At 38.4% G+C, this 19,540-nt stretch overlaps 1 protein-coding gene across 1 annotated transcript; it reads left to right on the top strand.

Moving 5' to 3' along the window:
- The first annotated feature begins 13,301 nt into the window (after positions 1–13,301).
- LOC110963194 (G-protein coupled receptor family C group 6 member A) lies at positions 13,302–17,672 on the top strand. Its single transcript, XM_051937058.1, has 5 exons — positions 13,302–13,426; positions 14,223–15,078; positions 15,173–15,388; positions 15,668–15,785; positions 16,032–17,672. Exons 1-5 carry the CDS (start codon positions 13,302–13,304, stop codon positions 17,192–17,194), a joined length of 2,478 nt encoding a protein of 825 aa, XP_051793018.1. The 3' UTR covers positions 17,195–17,672.
- The last annotated feature ends 1,868 nt before the right edge of the window (positions 17,673–19,540 follow it).

Raw genomic sequence — 19,540 nt, 5'->3', positions numbered from 1 at the left:
CCCAGATATCAAACTAAACTAAGTGTGATCTACCACAGTTACTTTAATGGAATATTTTTTGCCTCGTGTGCGTCTGAGTTACGCTTCTTTAACATAAATGCCATTTTTCAGAATTACACTGGGACTGAAGCCAGAGGATCTTGTGCAGTTTTTAATCAACAAATGGATCCAGATGCGTCCCTGAATCTGCATCTGATGAGACACATGACCTACAATACAGATTTATAATTTCAGCTCATTCTAGACCCATAGCATCTGATGTGAGACCCAAACACTCTTGATATGCTTTTCCTATTGCTTTCCTCTTCTTTCTTCATTTATTTATTTATTTGTTTTGGAAGAGAAGGCACACATCATATTCTTACAACCACAAGTAACAAGAGTTTATGCATAACTTAGAAATACAGTAGTAGTCTATCAGACCTACCACAGGGAAAAGACCTTATACAGTGGTGCTACTGTGCCTTTTTCCTCAGGTTTTTTTTGGGTGATCTTCCTTTTTTATGCGAACAATGAAAGAAGACTTTCCTGTGGGATATCCTATCCTAAAGTAGAATAGGTTTGCTCTGTAAATAACACACTTACAAGGGGAAATGTACAATTCTTAAAAGCAATCTGACTTGTAAGTGACTAAACGCTTGTCAAATGTTTTTTTAAAAAAAAAGCTCACAGGAAGAGGAAATTAGAAAAGAGAAGACGGCGGTGAGTGACACTTTGCACGTCATTCAATAAGCTGTTGATGATCTTCCTGGGGTCTGATGCTTAATTTTGGAACAGGCGTGGTTTCTCTGCAGCTTCATCGATAAACATACTGAACTACAGATATTAACTGCATGCAGAGACACGTTAAGTAAAACAAAACAGGGTGTACAATAGTTTTTGTTTTTTCTTTATGTAATGATTTGCCGGTGCCCAGACAGGCTGGCTGTGCTGTTTGACTTTGTCTCATGTTGTCATTGACTGCACTGTTGGCAAGAAACCCCAGACTTCCCTTCACTGAACAGTTTATTGAAAGCAAAGTCAATAAGAAAATCAATGAGTTAGCAAATCTGGAAAAGGTGCGACATAACATTTATCTTTTACACAACATAGAGGAAGACAATCTAAAACAGCCATCACTGATTAAAGGGATGTAAATTTAACAACACTGCTGATCACATCCGTCTGGAGAAGTTAACCCTCCCGTTATGCTGCGGGTCAAATTAACCCATTTTAAAGCACAAGAAAAAGAACAAAAAAGTTCAAAGTATTTTTTCGGTGTGAAACTTGTTCTGCTTGGCTTGAAAAGATTTCATTTCATACATTTGTAACTCCGCCCTGAACAGAAGAAGTGTCTTGTGTAAATTTATCATCTCCAGAAAAGAAAAAAACTCAAAATGTGAAATAGAAAAAAAATCACGTCCATGCAAAACTATTGTATTTTATATATATATATATATATATATATATATATATATATATATATATATATATATTTCCAATGTACATTTAAAAAATTTCACATGCATCTTTTTTATTGAAATGGGATGAATCATCTCCATTAAACCATGATCTGTGAGAGGTAAAGAACTCACCTGCACTAAATATTGGCTGAAATGGTTAGTAATGGAGTTCATAATGAGATGTAAACAAAATGTATTGGGATTGTATTGATTTCTGTATTTTTTTTTCTGTCATTAAACATGACTTAAAACAAACTGATCCAGGAAAATCATAGCTGTACCTGAGAAACGAACCTAACAGGAGGATTAAAAAGTGGTTACCCTCACCACTTTTTCCAATATTACAAGGATATGAACACACAAAATGATGGTTGTCATTGAAGGGTGCAAAGTGCTATTTTTCTTTTCTTTTTTTTTTTTTGGAGGTTTTACTCAGATTTTTAAGAATCAACCAGTTGGAGTTTGCATCCCAGTCTATCCATCCATTCATACATTCATTATCTCTACAATACTTAATCCTCCCATGGCCCAGTCTATCCACATTCATATAATACACTGTATGTTGTTTCTCCAGATGACCTCGTCAAAGTCTTCACTGCAAAGAGTCGAATTCCTTGTAAGAATCTACATACATGGCCAATAAAACGTATTCTCATAGAACACAAAGTTGTGGCTCTGACAGCAGACAACACTTAATATAAGAATGTTGCTGCTTAGAAGTAACAAATTCTAAAACTTGAACTCTTCACACACACCTTTAACCTCAAAAATCTAAAGATCATATCGGGTTATATGTGGATACCCAAGATTAGTCTAACCAGGTGACCCAATGTGGAAGACGGTTACAATCTCACTTTTTGTTCATGTGTCATGGTGTTGTACAGTCAGAAATGTGATGTGGAGCTTTGACCTTTGACCACCAAATTCCAGTCAGTTCATCACATTTGAAGAAGTCCCACCAAGGTAAGCCCTGAGATATAATTTATGAGAATGGGACAGACGGACAAACAACTGAAAACATAATACTTCCACATTAGATGCTCAGGCATAAAAACACAGTTTTCTAAATTTCACTTGGGCTACTATTCCATGTTATGGGCTGAAAGTTTAAGAAAAGGCTGAAGAAAAGAATAGTAGGCTCAGTGGACATTGGTAGGATTTTCCTGTCTACTTTGTGTAAGATTGAGAGGGGCCTGTCATTCAATTAGGAGATAAAAAGTTATGAAAAGCATCAAAAATCCCCAGTGTCTGGAGGACACTGTATGACACCTGGGTGGTAGCTATAAAACTGCAAAAAATCTGCCATCAGAAACTATTTTTTATTTATAATTATGAGCCATTGCATCAGCAGTAATCAGCTGATATCTGCAAGAGGCGGCTGATTGTAGATTGTGACATTGAGAGGGTAACGACATTAGGGCCAAAAGTTGTATTTATATACACAAAAAGATAGCAGGCAAGGAATTGAACTGGGGCAGTGTTCAGGCTGTCTGACTCCAAACACTTCACCTGTTACAGTATGACCTCTATATTTGACCCCAGCTGAAAAGAAGAAAAACAAATATGATTTTTGGTCAGAAAGACATTTAACACAGGTTCAGACCTGAAACTTTTTTCACAAAGTATTTAGAGACATTTATTGAATAATTATATTGATCATATTCCACTGGTATTTGTGGGAGTAACTTATGGTCTTTTTGGAGTATATCCAACAACACACCAACAACAGAAAGAACCAGCAATAAAACCTAAGCGAACTAAGCTAGTCAGCTAATCTGCTGCCGCAGGAAGGTTCACATGCCACACAATGACTTAAGCTTCTCATACTGAAAGGGCACAGGGCACATCCCAGCTTTGGAACTGTACTTGCACATGTGCATTACAGCAGTAAACTGCTCTCTTTACAATTCTTGTTGGCAGCTCACAGCCTCTATAGCACCATATTTATGACATTTTATATGCAGCATTAAATGTGTTGAAACCTTCACACAGAATACATGTCATCATATAACATTGTAGAAATACTGTTGTAATAGAATAGAATAGAATAGCTTTATTGTCATCATACATAGTCAGTAGCTGCCACCGGATGTTGCATTGATAACAAGCAAGGAGAAATACAATAAGAACATGAAATAATAAAATCAAATACACATATGAAACAAGATAGTATTAAAATCGCAGCATATGCAAAAGATTCAAGATATATACAATGTGGGAGGTAAATGAAATAAAAACCAATGAAACAGAATGCACATGGTCAGGAAATGACACGTAAGCAGCATTAGAACCATTAAAAGTGACACTGTGTGTTCAGGTTTTCAGGTGTTTTGAGTTCAAGAGTCTGATGGACCGTGGGAAAAAGCTGCTTCTCAGCCTGTTTTTCCAGCATTTTGAGGATCTTAGATTTGCTACTATCATCAACCTTCCAACGTACAACTAAACAAATGCTCAAAATGATTAAATAACTTAATGATTTGCTTTGTATTGATGTTGGAAATACATTTTAGCTGATGAAACAGGGAGAATAAAGAGGTCTTAGATGTTTAGAATGATTATCACACAGTTTTTACCCAGTGGAAATTGCCATTGGGATCCCAATTGCGGCCCACCGAGATGTTTCTCTTTCACTTTCTTTTTCGGAAAGATCAGAATCAAAATCAGCTCAAAAATGCATTTATAATCAGCAAACGAGCAATTAAGGATGAACTTCAATGGGAAGTAAAAGAAGAGCACATTAAATCAGAGGAGGTAATTAAATCGGTGTTTCTAGCAGCAACTATTCCAAATGTCATGTTCATTATTTCTAACACATGTAGTCCAAACACAGTGTAAAAGCTGACAAAATCTCTGTGAGTTTGAACAAAGCCTCAATGAGTAAAGCACATTTGTACATTTTCAGCAAATGCTTAGAGAACCTTTCAACCAAAACTCGACTGAGGGAACCTTTTTTGCAGTGACAAAGGGGCAAAATGATGCAATCAATTCTACTGCATGGAAAAAAATAGATGAAGAGATTTGACCTCAAAGAAATAACACAAACACTATTCAAATAATTTGTGTAATAGTCTCTTTGACATTTGGCAGCCTTGACTTGAGTAGTGATAAAGGTTCATATCATTTTGGAAGCAGCTTTACAATGAGGTATTCTTCTGCAGGAAATGTTGGCCTGAAACGCTCAAAGTGTTACAAACTATAGTCTCATCTGAATCACATTCAGCTCATTTGTGCAACAAGTAAACTAAAGGTCATGAGATTAGGAATTACTGCATGAGTATACATAGCTGCTGTACCAGGCTGCTCTCCTCTACTGGCGACTGAACCGGTTAAAGATTAACAGGAACACACATTCAAAAAGTAGACGTAATCAGGTGACAACAATGTGCACGCGTTCCCCCTGATAAGCCACACATTACATTCTATGTTTGCAGCACCGTGTTTACCGTAAAACCTCCACCAGATGGCAGAATTGTACAGCTGTTCTCAACCTGTGACCTGGGGCCTCATGAAATTTAAAGCTGGATAGAAACCAAAGCAGTCAGTCTAAACTACCTCACATAAAATACCATCATGAAGCAGCTGTTTGTTCATGCATTCAACTGAAAACCCAATAAATACCCCAAAAGCCCAACAAATATAATGAAATAATAGCAGGAAAGGAAACGAGCTGAACATTAAATAATACTGTACACACCATCTGTCATATAGATGTATGTCTCTGTTGAGCGAACTTGTTAACTGAATCACCATTATGCAGTAAACTGTTTTGTCAGCGGTGTATTTGAATGTAAACCCCCTCATCCCGCCTACTCTCTGTCTCTGAGAGGCTGTCACTGCTGTCAATCAAACTGTAAACCATCAGCACGATTATAACTGTGTGTGTAAGCAGCTTCAGTTTATTCATCAATGTAGTGAGTCCATCAGACGCTCCATTTGTTGACAGTCATAGGTACATTTTGTTCTCTTTTGTTTTGTACCCGATTCTTTGACTTTTTTTTTGTTTGCATTTTTAATTTTTTATATTTCGTGACACAAAAGAGCCCAAAATCTACTGCCTATTTATAGCTTAAGTTAAATATCTCAACATCTAATGGTCAAAAATATCATAACATCTGATATTTGTTTTCCCCAGAGGTTGAATTCTTATAATTAGCGTCACTCATATTCATTTTGATGGGCTCATTTGTAAAACACAAATGGGTGAAATGGAAAAACCACAAAACATAAAACAATTATTAAGATAACATCTCATCATACCTTTTAACATGGTAAGAAGTTTCAAGCACACCAAGCTGACCTGAGTGACTTTGCAATAGGAAAAAATGCTGGAAACGAGCTGCATTTAAGTGTGAATAATGCCAATAAACCGCAATAATATACAATGCCCTCCATAATTATTGGCACCCCTGGTTAAGATGTGTTCTTTAGCTTTTAATAAATTCAGTTTTTTTCTCAATAATATAGGACCACAATGAAAAAAAGAGCAAAATCCAATCTTTAATTCACGTGCATTTATTCAGTGGGGGAAAAAAAATCACACATTAAGAAATCATTCTTTTACATCAAATCATGTGTGCCACAATTATTAGCACCACTGATGTTAATACTTTGTACAACCCCCTTTTGCCAACAAAACAGCACCTAATCTTCTCCTATAATACATTTTTCTACAATTTTCAGTGTGAGATTATGCTTCTGAAATACAAATTGAATTAATTTTAAGGCTTTCAACACATCTTAACCAGGGGTGCCAATAATTATTGAGGGCGCTGTATTACCATCTTCCAATAAAACACCTACAGGACAGTAGGCTTCTACATAGTGCAGATACTTTAATATAATATACACATTACTGCTCAAAAGTTTAGGGTCACTTTAATGTTCTTGTTTTTGAAAGAAAAGCATTTTTTCAATGAAGATAACACTGAATTAATCAGAAATACAGTCTCAACATTGTTACCGCCCGGGAAAACTGCGTTTTCCGGAAGGTATTGTTTTGAGCTGCATGGTCTTGGTTGGTTGGTTGGTTGCTTGTTTGTCTGTAACAATTTGGTTTCCGCACGATAACTCGATCAAATATTGATGTAGCCTCACCATATTTGGTACACAGGTGTACCATAATAAGACACAGGTCAAGTTCGAATTTGGTGACCTTGACCTCACTTTCAAGGTCACAGGGGTCATCTTTGTCGCCGGGCGGTCCAAGTTTGGTAAAACTTCTTGTTAATGTTGTAAATGACTATTCTAGCTGGAAACGGCTAATTTTAATGGAATATCAACATAGTGGTACATAGGCCCAAATCCAGCAACCATCACCTCTGTGTTCTAATGCTGCATTGTGTTAGCTAATCATGTTGAAAGGCTAATTGATGATTAGAAAACCCTTGTGCAATTATGGTAGCATATGAATAGAAGTGAGTTTTCATGGAAAACATGAAATTGTCTGAGTGACTCCAAACTTTTAAGGCGGTAATGTATATTCACAGAAAAACTTCCTTCAGAACATATTTTCCTTCACACCTGTTCCTGTTCATTTGATTTGTCACTCAGCTGCATATTCAGAATTGCGGTTACCCAGTCAGTAATAAATTATGTGTGGCATATGGCCAGCTCAGTCTCCTATTAATTAATTGGATTTGACTCTGCGTGTAACACTGTCAATGTTCAGCAGGGAATCAGGACAGAACAAATCATTCATCTAGACACGTGAAGAGTACAAGTATGAAGGTATGAAGGTCTAGCCAGAGGTGACTCAAAGGTAACCAAGCAGGTTAGCAGGTATGACAGATCAAATATGTCTGTCACTGAGGTGCAGTGACCTTAAGACTTGTGTTCACACACACATCTGTGATAAAACTGATTACTTAGTATCGTTATATCATTCAATCTCTTGATCTTCAAAGTCCACAATCTTTAGTTCCTCTTTTTTTTTCTCTGAGAGCATAAGAAACATGTGGGTAAATCCTAAACAAAAACATTGAGACTGTCGTCTATTCATGTCAGTCACTTCCACTACTTGCGTGCCTGGTTTTCTTTCCTCTGGCAGGTGATGGAAGACAATCTTGACAATGAAGCTCAAAACACATTAAACACTCTTTTGTTATTCTGACTTACAAAGATACATTAAATAAAGCCTTTAAAGCACCCTGTTGAGCTTTATTTTCCTGCAAGTTCATGGAGGTTTGCACGTTAGTCTTGGTTGGTTTTGTATTCGAAATGATCTGAATTTATGTAGAAATTCATCTTAAAATCTGGTCCAGTTGTCATGGCCCCTCCCTCCTCCATGCTACACCCCAGACCAGCTGACAGTTCTGGCTGATTGGACTCAGCTGTGCTCTCACCACAGCTGAGGCCGATCAGTGATCAGCGCAGTTGAAGCCTGACTCTCCCCACCAGTTGCTGTGGGGTCATTGTCCCTGATGGCTCCCCGCCCATAGCCAGCTGCTCTGCCCCGGTCTACTTCAGCTCCGGCCTCCCCCCTGCATGCTCAGTCCTGTCTTGCTCATTTCCGGAGCTTCCCCCTCTGTCCTCGCCGCAGCTCCCCATTGTTGCATTCCTGCAGCTACCTTGTGCTGGACTTTTTAGTTGTGAGTCACGCCGTTTTGTGTTTCGTTTAGTTCTTAGCCCATGTCGTGGTCTGTTATGCTGATTATTCTCAGTTAGTTTGGAGCTCTGTTTGATTTAGTTAAACTCGCTTATTTTTGAATGGAGTTTGGTTGCTTTGGTTAATCCTGCCAGCGTTTTGTTCTTTAAATAAATCCTTGTTTAAGAACTTCTGTTTGTCTGCCTTCTGTGTGCCCGCACTCTGGGTTCAAACACCCCCCCCCACCACCACCACACACACACACACACACACACACACACACACACACACACACACACACACACACACACACACACCTCTCCCCCACCTTGTGACACCAATCTTCTTTGAGGTTACAATTATGAACAAACCTGATCTGTTTTAACTAGTCACGCACAAAGCATTGGTAGTACTTGTCCATAATAAATACATTCAAACCATTACAGTGGAAAGTAGAAAAAGTCACATGACCAACAAAAATAAAATAAAAACAAAAAAACATGTAGTCCAATGAATGTTACCATAATGGAGGGCAACTATGACATAAAAGAAACACAATTTGCTATCCAGAAGAAGCATCTGCTGATGTGAACTCTCACAAATGATCTTGTGCCTCACAAAAGTGATGTTGGGAGAAGTTTATGTTCGGGGGACTTCTGTCAGGCCTTTTTTTAAACCACATTAACAATGTGTTAAAGAAAAGTCTATTTTAACCCAAATGATGACACCCACCACCACCACCACCTTTGCCAAGTAGTTTTGTTGCCTAAACCTAACCAAAGTGTGACTGTAAAAATAAGTTGACAAAGTCTAAATCCATTATGTCAAAATTGTGGTATTTTGCAGCCTGCTTGGTGAAAATTCTTTGACATATTCACCCCAAACTTCTCCTTATGTGGACATAATTGCTCTTTACCTGACATCATGTGACTCTCTAAAGCCTTGCGTGAGAAAGCCCTAAAGGCTAACTTCTTTTATTAGCAACATCACTGCATGCCTGAGGTAAACCAAGCAGCACTTTGACAGGTTACAGCACTGCTGTGTTTTGTGGATTGATTAAACAAAGGCTGAATTGTTTGGCATAGAAAGGATACTGTATAACAACACAAAAACACAACCTCAAAGGTTAAGTACAGTGGCAACCCAGTGACTTTTGGCTGCTTTAGTGAAACTGTTCCCAGACAGTTCATCAAACCTGAGAGGAAAACTGATTCTCAGGTTTCTCAAGGTGTCTTCCAGAATAGCTGTCAGCTGAAGCTCAGGTGAAGATTTGTGGTGTGGAAGCACAATAACCTTCAACAACAAAGAAAATCTATGACAGAACGACTTCAAACAAGAAATATTCACATTTTGGAGTGACCCAGTCAGAGCCCAGGCCCTAACCTACCATAGATGTTTATGAAGGACCTTGTTTCTTCATAACGTTCCTCTTGAGCCACCAGAAAATTTGTGATTTTGCCCAAGAACCAATAATTCACTTACTTTTTCCACTAGCACTGTAAAGATAAACAATACTAATAAATAAAAAAGCATTAAGTAGTAAGGTGTGTCCAAACTTTTTACTGGTAGTGTATGGTCAGCTAATGCAGAAATGCAGGTTATTCCAAATTGTTCACATATTAGTATTTCTCTCAAGATCATGGGTCAAATGTGGTACTGTCAGACATGAATGATAATGATTCTGACAGCATGAGAAAGACAATGTAAAACATAAACCAGGAAGTCAGTGTCAGTCTTGGGAACCTAGATATGATCAGCTTTTCAAGTCTGTCTTAAAACAGTACTCAAATGAGAATAAATGCAGCACAAAAAGGTATTACTTGCCTGCTGTTCATACTTAAATTTGAAAAAATCCCTGCCAATAGAAGCTACACAGAGACTGTCTGAAATGTCATGAAAACTTTCCTATAAAATAATCCAAAATTTCCATAAAATCACCGTATAGTTAACAAATGAACTTTTTTACCCTTATTTCTGCACTGTGAATGGATGTGAGAAATGTCATTTCGTTTAACTGTGTACTACATACAAGGCAAGGGCAAGGCAAATTTATTTATATAGCACATTTCAACAACGAGGCGATTCAAAGTGCTTTACAAAGATATTAAGACAGAGGATGACAATTATTACAAGAAAAACAAAACATTTATGAAATCATTGGGGGAAAAAAGGTCAGAACAGAATACACCCCCTGTCAAAAGTTTTAGGACACTTTCTTATTCAAATAAAGTAGAACCTGTCCTACAACTTTTGACAGTGGGTGTATCTACCAAATTTGGTACACGTATGCAGCACATCAGGCTGAACAAAAAAGTCAGTGACAGCCACATTCCAAACCCAACAGGAAGTGAGCTATTTTGCGTTGAATGTCAGATTTTGTCCATTTTTCATTTTTTTCTAGAGCGAACTCCTCCTAGGGGGAAACTCCAATTCACCTCAAATTCGGTCAGTGCATACAGGAGGCCTTAATGATCCAAAGTTATTAAAATCTTTTTCTAAAGTCAAAGGGCGTGTCCGTGGCGGCCTCTGGAATTTTGATCCTTCGCCATGAAATTTCAAATGCTGTGTGAATGCCCTGAACATGCTCCAATCTGCCTGAAACTTTACATGTATGATCAGAGTCCTGCCCTGATCACATCCATATGATGAAATACACCCCCGGTCAAAAGTTGTAGGACAGGTTCTACTTTGTTTGAATGAGACAGTGTCCTAAAACTTTTGACGGGGTGTACATTGCTGAATGACAATAAAGCTTAAGTTTAAGGTAAACTTCAAAAAGCAACAAATATGCACTTAGTGGACAGTTATATAGACATTTTATTGTGGTCTAAGGGAGCGAAACTATAGGAAACAGTCATAGCTGCAACCCATCAAAGTTGCGTCAAGCTTGGCCATGTAGTCTATGTTTCGCACAGAAATGAAAAAGCACCATAAAAAAGTCCAACTGAATATTGTACAGCCTCATCCAAGGTTGAGTGTTGGTCATTAGGCAAAGAATTGACTTCAAAAAAGTAGGTCCTGCCCCAGTCTCCCAGGAGCATGTCAGTATAGGTTTTGATTTCATTAAAGCAGATCCTTTTTACATTGACGGCGAATTTCCACAGCTTAAACATAACCACCAAAATACTACAACTATGCTGGAGTCACTACATGTGGATCTCTTACTACAGATATAATACATATACATATACACATGTTTGAGCTCTGTGGGTCATGCTGAAGATTCACTCTCCACTTCCTTAGTAGAGATTAAGGGAAACAAGGAGTCCCACAAAACAGCTGGAACAGTGCATATCAGGGCAGCACACAAAACATAATTTCTCCAAAAATAAATCTGCTGTTGCAATTTAATTTTGACATAATTTCCAAGAGACAGAGTTGCCAGGTCAGGTGAAGTCCACCACTCTGTGACCATGAACAGAACCTTCAGGAATGTAAAAAGCATCTTGGTCTAGTCGCAGCATTTAACTGACTTAAGCACTGCAAATTCCAGCACAACCTGGTTTCAAAGTCTGACAGAAGCACATTTTGAGTGAGTAGAAGGACATAGTGTTTTCACCTGTCCTGCCAGATTGTTTTTTTCTACGCTGGATTCTGATCTGACCTACATCGTACAGTCTTCTGAGACATTCATGCATCATTAACATCGTGTCAGTTCATCCTTAGACAAAGAAAACACAGAACAGCCAAGCAACCACAAACAAGAATATAGCTGAGATTGCAGATTTCCAAAAGAGATAAATTCAGGCCTAAATTTATGAGCATTACACTGTTTTATGGTAATAAATGGCAAATGACTGGCCAGTATTTTGGAACTGATGGTTCAGTCATTCATTCACTCACTGAGACCGTGAAATGCAGATTGACACCACTTTAGGCACAACAGAGACCATGTTTTTCATCATTCTATCAAATAACAAAAATATGACTTCCTCATTCTGGCACCAGTCAGACTGGGAAATGCCACAGGGGTGACATCTGATGCGGGAAACATTCTTCACAGTTCCACTTCAACAGGTTTCATGCATGTGCTGTCACTAGCACCTCCCAAACTCTGAGACATTAAGAATGCTCCTGTAAGCTTCAGAGGTATGTTTTTTCACTCGCACCAGACAAGATGCAGATGTGTCGTCTGCTGAGCCTCCTGTCCGCCCTGACGGTGCTGAGCAGCTTCCCGGCTGCCGTGGATGGATGTGACGTTGCTGAGTTGGTTTGCGGGGCCCAGGCTCCCGGTGATGTTGTAATAGGTATCCTGTTACCCAGCCATGGTAAAGTGAAGGCGGTTCACGAACGGATCACACCTGAAAACTTTGACTGCTCAGAGTGAGTATAACTCGAGTATTTATCACTTTGCATGGTACGGTCGGAAATGTATCGCTCACTTAAATTGTGTGGGTTGCTAATATCTCCCCCCCCCACACACACACACACACCTTTTTTTAATCTGTAAGAACAGTTGGGTAATTTTTTTCTTATCAGTATTTCATTTCCACATTAAAATTGGCAGAGTAGCAGTAGAGGACTTTATAAAGCAGACTCAATAGCATTACTGTCACAGATTCATTGTCATAAGACTGACACTATCACTCTATATTCTCTGGTTTTAGTCTCATTTTGGCTCATGATAGAGAGACTTACTGTATTTCGAAATTCTCCCAAGTGTCTCGTCCATAGAGTGTACTGCTGTTCATTTTGGTTTCACAGTTTGGCAGACTTTTACTGACTAAATTTGTGTTTGCAGATGGAACTTTTAAAATGCAACGACAAAAAAAGGACAATTAATTTAGTCTTTACACATAATATTTAAACTATACGCACTTAATTCCAAATAATGTGAATTCCTTTCTCACAATGTAAATTTGATGAAAAATGCATCACTGTACTGAGTAAAACAGGTATTACAGACAGAAAAGAAGCTAAAGGCATATCCTCAGAAATAATAAAAAAAAACTGTATGTTGGTAATGCAACTGTACTTTATTCCTTTAGCTCATAACTGAAGGAAGCCCTGGAGACTTTATTATTATAGTCTAAAAAAGTCAACATTTGCTTTAACAATACACTTCCTGAACCACAGAGATCTTTAATCTTTCTATGGTGTTGTTGTTTTCATGCTGTCCTTTCAGGTTTGAGCTAACATCATTCGCAAGAACCCTGGCAGTAATCCATGAAATTCAGGAGATTAATGCAGCTGGTTTCCTCCCTGGAGTGCGTCTTGGATATCTGGTGTGTGACACGTGTTCATATGCAAGCAGAGCGTTGCAGAATGTCGATCACATGCTGGCAATCAATGGCTCTCTAGAGGTGAAGTGCAACTACACCGACTTCAGGCCGAGAGTCAAGGTTGTCATAGGAGCCCGATACTCCGAGGTGTCCATCGCCGTGGCCAGATTGCTGAATGTGTACATGGTCCCCCTGGTAAGTCACTTTTTGTTTAACTAATATATTTTACTGCAAAGTAATTTAACGGTCTCATTTGTGCCATTCACTCAGTTATCATCAGAGCTTCTCCTGGCACACTTAGATGTTTAAATGTTTATTTTTTTTAACACATTTTGGCTTGATGTGGGCTAATTTTTCACTGCAATTAAAACAACTCAACCACAACTAAATAAAGACAGAATTCAAACATGTTTTTTGTGTAGTATAACACAGTTATAATGCCAAAAATCACAAAAAGTAAATTTTTTTTGACTGTTTACAAAAATGTAAAATAAAAATCTCTGTTTTCCAGTACTGGAAAAATAAACCACAGCCCTATATACTGTAGATATTTTACTACTTACATTTTCAGCGTGTCTCCTCTAGTTGAGTTGAATAGTTAGTGAGATTTTGCTATGTGACTTTTGGTCAGCACTAGTTCACTGGTTTATTTATTTTTTGTTTTGTTTCACAAAATTTTGAATGAGACGTAGAACAAATTGATTTTAAAGAAAATATTCGCTGTGCTAAACTAAACTTTTGGTAATTTTCCCAATAGAACTGCACATCACAGGCTAACACAAGTACATATACAATCATTTTTTTTGATATTCTATACTGCCAGTCCTATTAAGAATAACCCTGACTCATTTATTCCGCTTTTAAAATTCAAAGCGTAGGGTGCTGGGTGAACACTAGTCGATTTTAGGTAGTTTTTGAATGCAATAACCTATTTTTAATTTCAGTTGTCAATTTTTTTATTTTAAATTCTTAAAGTTTTTTTTTGTCTTCTCAGCTGAGCAGCTCATCATCTTCACCGCTCCTGAGTGATAAGCAGCGCTTCCCAGTTTTCATGCGTACTGTACCCAGTGATATACATCAGACCAAAGCTCTGGCCAAAATGATGGCTTACTATGAGTGGAACTGGGTTGGGGTTGTGTATGGGGACGATGACTATGGCAAAGCAGCTTTCCAGAGCTTTCTTAGGGATGCAGAGGCAAATGATGTTTGTGTGGCCTACCAGGAAGTGTTGCCTCATGATCTTGATCATTCCAACAGCGAGGAGCGTATAAAACAGGTTGCCCAGATGATCCGCTCTTCCAAAGCCCAGGTAGTACTGCTAATTCTCAAATCAGCGCTCGTGAAGGCCCTCTTCAGGGAAATGGTTAAGACCAACACATCTAGGGTTTGGATTTCCAGTGATGCCTGGTCCAGGAGCTCATCCGTTGCCCAAATGGAGGACATCAACAAGGTTGGGGACATCTTGGGTTTTACCTTTGTTTCCTCCAGGAGTGAATCGTTTGATAATTATCTCAAGAATCTTACAGTAACTCCAGGAGGATACAACCACTTCATTGAAACATACAAGAACCTGAGATTCAACTGCTCCTCAGAGTGTTTCTCAAGCAATCCTCCATCCTACTGTGCTGATATCTTGAGATTTAAATCTCGCAGTGCATGCAATTTCAGAGACCCCCAAGAGCAAAATGATGACTATCTTGTGAAGGCGACTGATACAAGCGAACCCTTCCTGCACAGAGTATCTGTCTGGGCTGTGGCAAATGCTCTCAAGAAGCTGCTAAAGTGCAACAGTTCCTCATGCTCAGGGGACATTAACTTTCCACCATGGAAGGTGAGAAGCATTTTAAATTACTAAACTAGTTATTAGGTGAATTCTAAGGTAATATGTTTCCTTGTTTAATTGACGTTGTCCCTTTCCTTTGCAGCTGCTGAGAGAACTGAAAAACGTTACATTTGAGTTCCAGAACCAAATGTTCTTCTTTGATGAACACGGTGACTTCGTAAATGGTTATGATCTGGTGAGGTGGGAAAAGGATGGTCTACGCAGAAGAATTCAAAGATTTGGGAGATACCATATCCCTGATGAAAAAATAGAACTTGATGTCAAAGAAACCACCTGGCTTTCAACAGATAATACATCGGTAAGACAACGCTGTGCCTTTACAAGATAATCCTTGTGTCGTCAGTCATGTAAATAGTCAGGTACTTACCAAAGACATTTCGGACCTCAGTATGCTTTGAGCTAAGCGTAGATGTAAATCTAAATCTAGAAACTAATGTGTTTAGTGTCAAGCATACTTTAGTGGCAGCTATTTCAGTCTTCTACAAAGATCAAATTTGAACAACAAATTTAAATGTCTGCTGCCTATCTCTCTGCAGACTGATCAGTTACAAGTTGCTCTTGTGTTTTGCTCTCCCAGACCCCTCAGTCCAGATGCTCTGAGAGTTGTCCTCCTGGTTATGTAAAGAAGATCTTGAACATGTCCTGCTGTTATAACTGCACCAAGTGCGGGGAGGGGACCTATTCAGATGCTTGGGGTATGCCACATTGACCTTCATATTTTATATTCAATCTTTGCTTCAAAATGTATGCCAACTTGAGACACTGTTCCTTGTACAGATGCCATTTTGACCGTCTGTAGTGTCAAGAACATATTAGAGAGACAGTTTAAAATAAACTGTATTTCTGTTTCTATGACTTGCATATTTGATGGACTGCTGTCAACCAAACTAAATTAGTCTAATCTGTCACCTAACTACATGTATCTCAATTTCATTTAACAGATCTCCATAACTGCAAGAAGTGTCCCAATGGAACTTGGTCTCTGCAGGGTTGGACGAAATGCGAGCCAAGATCGGAGATTTACCTGCGTTGGGTTGATCCTCATCCGATCACCATCATAGCAGCTGCTGCCTTTGGCGTTTTGCTCTTAATCATCACTTTCATTATATTTTTGGTGTACAGAAACTCCCTACCCATGAAAAAAGCTGAGGTGAGATTGTCCTGTGTGATGAAGTTCGGTCTGGCGGTGAGCTTTGCGAGTGTGATATGCTTCATGGGTGAGCCCAATGTGCACCTCTGCCGGGCTCGCCAGGTCATGTATGCCATGGGTTTCACTCTGTGCGTGTCCTGCATCCTAGTTAAGGCCTATCGTACCTTCCTGGCTTTCCTGCCCTTTGGTCGGATCACAAACAGGCGACTACACAAACTTTACAAGCCACCCGTGATTGTCATTGTGTTGACAGCTCTCCAGGGGATCATCTGTCTTTTCTGGCTGATCTTTGATTCTCCCGATATTGATGACAGGCCTCCATCCCCACAAAGCATGAACAAAATGATACAATGTTCAGAAGGAAAGACATACATAGGTTTTGGGATTATGCTGAGCTACATCGCTCTGCTAGCTTTGGTTGGTTTTCTTTTGGCTTTCAAGGGTAGGAAGGTTCCCCAGGAGTTCAGCGAAACAGGTTACATAATTTTTAGCATGCTGATGTACTTGTTTGTATGGGTGTGTTTCATCCCAGTCTATATTACCAGTACTGAAGAGAGCACTACTGTGCAGCCTTCAGCCATTCTAGTATCCAGCTATGGCGTCATTTTCTGTCATTTCTTACCCAAGTGCTACGAAGCACTTTGGGGGTCAAAGACCGATACACTAGAGAGTATCCTGAGGAGATGGCGAGTTATCTCGGGTCCAAGTCTTGATGCAATGTCAGAAACAGACAAAGATACCCCTACGATGAATACAGCGTCAGAAAACAGTACCAGGGCTTCGGTGTCAAGTATTTCAACTGTACTGAGTAGCTCAGAGACACTACCAGTAGTCAGCCCTACTGATACAGAAATGGCCATGAACCCTATGTCTAAAGAAAAGATTCTTCCCTATCCACTGTTTATTAGGCAAGTGACAAAACTAAGACACAGACGCAGGAGTCAATCCTTTTGAAAGTGCTTCCAGGGGAATTTATTTTGTTCAGATGTGCGTTTTGTTTTTTTTCAATTGTTTAAGAGATCATTTGTTTATGAAATTCATGTAAATATGTTTTCTACTGAAAACTATTGTATACTTCTATATGTAGAAGACTGAAGATAATTAATTTGTTTTGCTTCCAGCACAATGTTTTTGCTCAATACTTGTTTGTGAATTGTTTTATATGTGCACTGTTCTTCATTCGTTTTAACACAAAGACGGCAGCTCAAGAGGTCAACAGGGTGACAACAAAGACTGTAGCTATGCTTGATCTGGCATTCTTGGTTTAAAGGTGGTGGGATGGTGTGAATGTTGTGTAAATATATCTTATGCAGTCACATTTTTTGATGTATTTATTTTATTTTTGTTATGAAATTAACTCTTTTTTTATGTAACCGTGTGTTTGCCTATTTTAAATGAATCAGTGCAAATATTGTATCATCATTTTTCACAGAGTGACCTGTTTGACAACAATAAACATTTCCTCTGTTACTTCAGAGTCTTGCTTCAATTACTGTAATTCAATTCAATAAGATTTACTTTTATAGCAACAATACACAATATTATATTATATATAATAATTCCCTTTAAGCAAGCACTTGGTCAACGCGGAAAGAAAAACAACCTTTAAGTAGGAAAAAACTACAAGCAGAACCAAGCTCAGGAAGAGCTGCCATCTGCCTGGGCCAGTTAGGGTAAAGGGGCATGGTACATTTATTAATGAAAAAGAGTCATCAACTCGGAGTTACAGTGAACACTGGGCATACAGGTATATATAAGACTTTATGGAAGCCCATTAGCCTTTGTCTCTTTCCACTTTCACTTATTTTATGTAAATGCCAATATCACCTTAACGACTAATCATGTTTTGGTTCTATTAAAGAGTCCCAGTAAGCCACTAGGAGCAAACTAAAGTACACAGTACCTGAACTCTGAAACTGAGGCAGCTAAAGGGAATTAATTCATCATTCTGTTTATTATTTACACTTGTGTAAGGTGCACCATGTGCAAACTTGCAAAAAGAAAAAAAACTGTGCCATCGTAAGAGTGAATCGATTACTTTTCTGTTACGCTAGCATGTATTTTAATTGTTCTGATTCTTCATCTGTCTCTGCAGTTCATTTATTTATGTTTGTATATAAATAAAAGTGCATACGGGCAAACTTGTGTTTATTGTAATAATCAATGATCAAGCCAGGAGATCTGTCGTAGCAGAAGGCGGTATGAGAATTCTAACAGAAGATGGCATGTGACAATGATTGTAGGTGTGCTGACCTACTTTGGAGTGAACTGAAGTGGCCTAGTTTTTCAAACAAACAAAGAAAAACATCAATCGACACCATCAGTTAAAAGTGAAAGCAAAGATTCCACAGACTAAAGATCATATTGTTAGAATAGTACCAATGTAGGCAACTCTATAAAATGTTTCTTACATCTGAAATTGTACTGAGCATGATGAATAAAATAATCCTGACACATTCAAAGTTTGCTACAGTCTTGCTACAGTTTGTTTGTTTCTGCTCTCTTTGTCAACCGCTCCAAAGCATGTCATACTGCAAGTCAAAAAAATTCAACTGAGCAACTGCAGTCTTTAAAGTCAAATATATGTATGCTTACAGTTAACTGACCAGAGAACCATTATTGAGGGTTTAAAAAGCCCTCTGAGATATGACACCACAGGGGTCTATTTTAGGTCCTCTGCCATTTACATTACACATAAATAACATTATCAGCAATTCAAAGTTTGTTTTTATGCAGATGATACAGTTGAATATGTCCCAGGCTCCTCAGAAGCCAAAGGTTTGGCTCATTTTCAATCTTTTTTTCCCTCCTCATAATTACTGCATGTTTTAAATGCAGAAAAGACCAATTCAATTAGCCCTCCTTCCTCAGTGTCTATCATGCCCTCATAATTTCAGTATCAGTCTTCATACTCTATTTACTATGTTGCTCCCATGAAAATACTAATCGTAGTTTGGCAGCAGATGCTCATTCAAGATTCATATATAACATTTGATTCAAGAAAAAAAAAAGTCAGACTAAGCATCATTAAAAGCTGCCCACCTTTTCTCAGCTGTAAAACGACTGTGAAGTCAACTTTAATGTCTACCCTGAACAGTGGAGATATTCAGTGTTGCTGCATCATTACTTTAGCAGCTAAACTACTGTTCATTACAATTACATCATAAGACTGCATTAACCTCCTTGCCAAAAAGGAAAGTAGATTCTTCTCATAAGTCTCTGCTGTAAAACCGTCAAACTACCTATTAAATGCACCTATGAAATTGGATTGAGCAGAAATTGTCCTCATGCCGTGTTTTA

Source organism: Acanthochromis polyacanthus, chromosome 16 (genome assembly GCF_021347895.1).
Source record: "Acanthochromis polyacanthus isolate Apoly-LR-REF ecotype Palm Island chromosome 16, KAUST_Apoly_ChrSc, whole genome shotgun sequence".
NCBI lineage: Eukaryota > Metazoa > Chordata > Actinopteri > Pomacentridae > Acanthochromis > Acanthochromis polyacanthus.
This window is presented reverse-complemented; position numbering and strand designations above follow the sequence as displayed.

Coding starts and splice junctions, on each gene's coding strand:
- LOC110963194 (XM_051937058.1), top strand. CDS start 13,302: ATGCTGGCAATCAATGGCTCTCTAGAGGTGAAGTGCAACTACACCGAC. Junction 13,427..14,222: donor GTGGCCAGATTGCTGAATGT/GTACATGGTCCC, acceptor AAATTCTTAAAG/TTTTTTTTTGTCTTCTCAGC. Junction 15,389..15,667: donor TTTCAACAGATAATACATCG/GTAAGACAACGC, acceptor TTGCTCTCCCAG/ACCCCTCAGTCCAGATGCTC.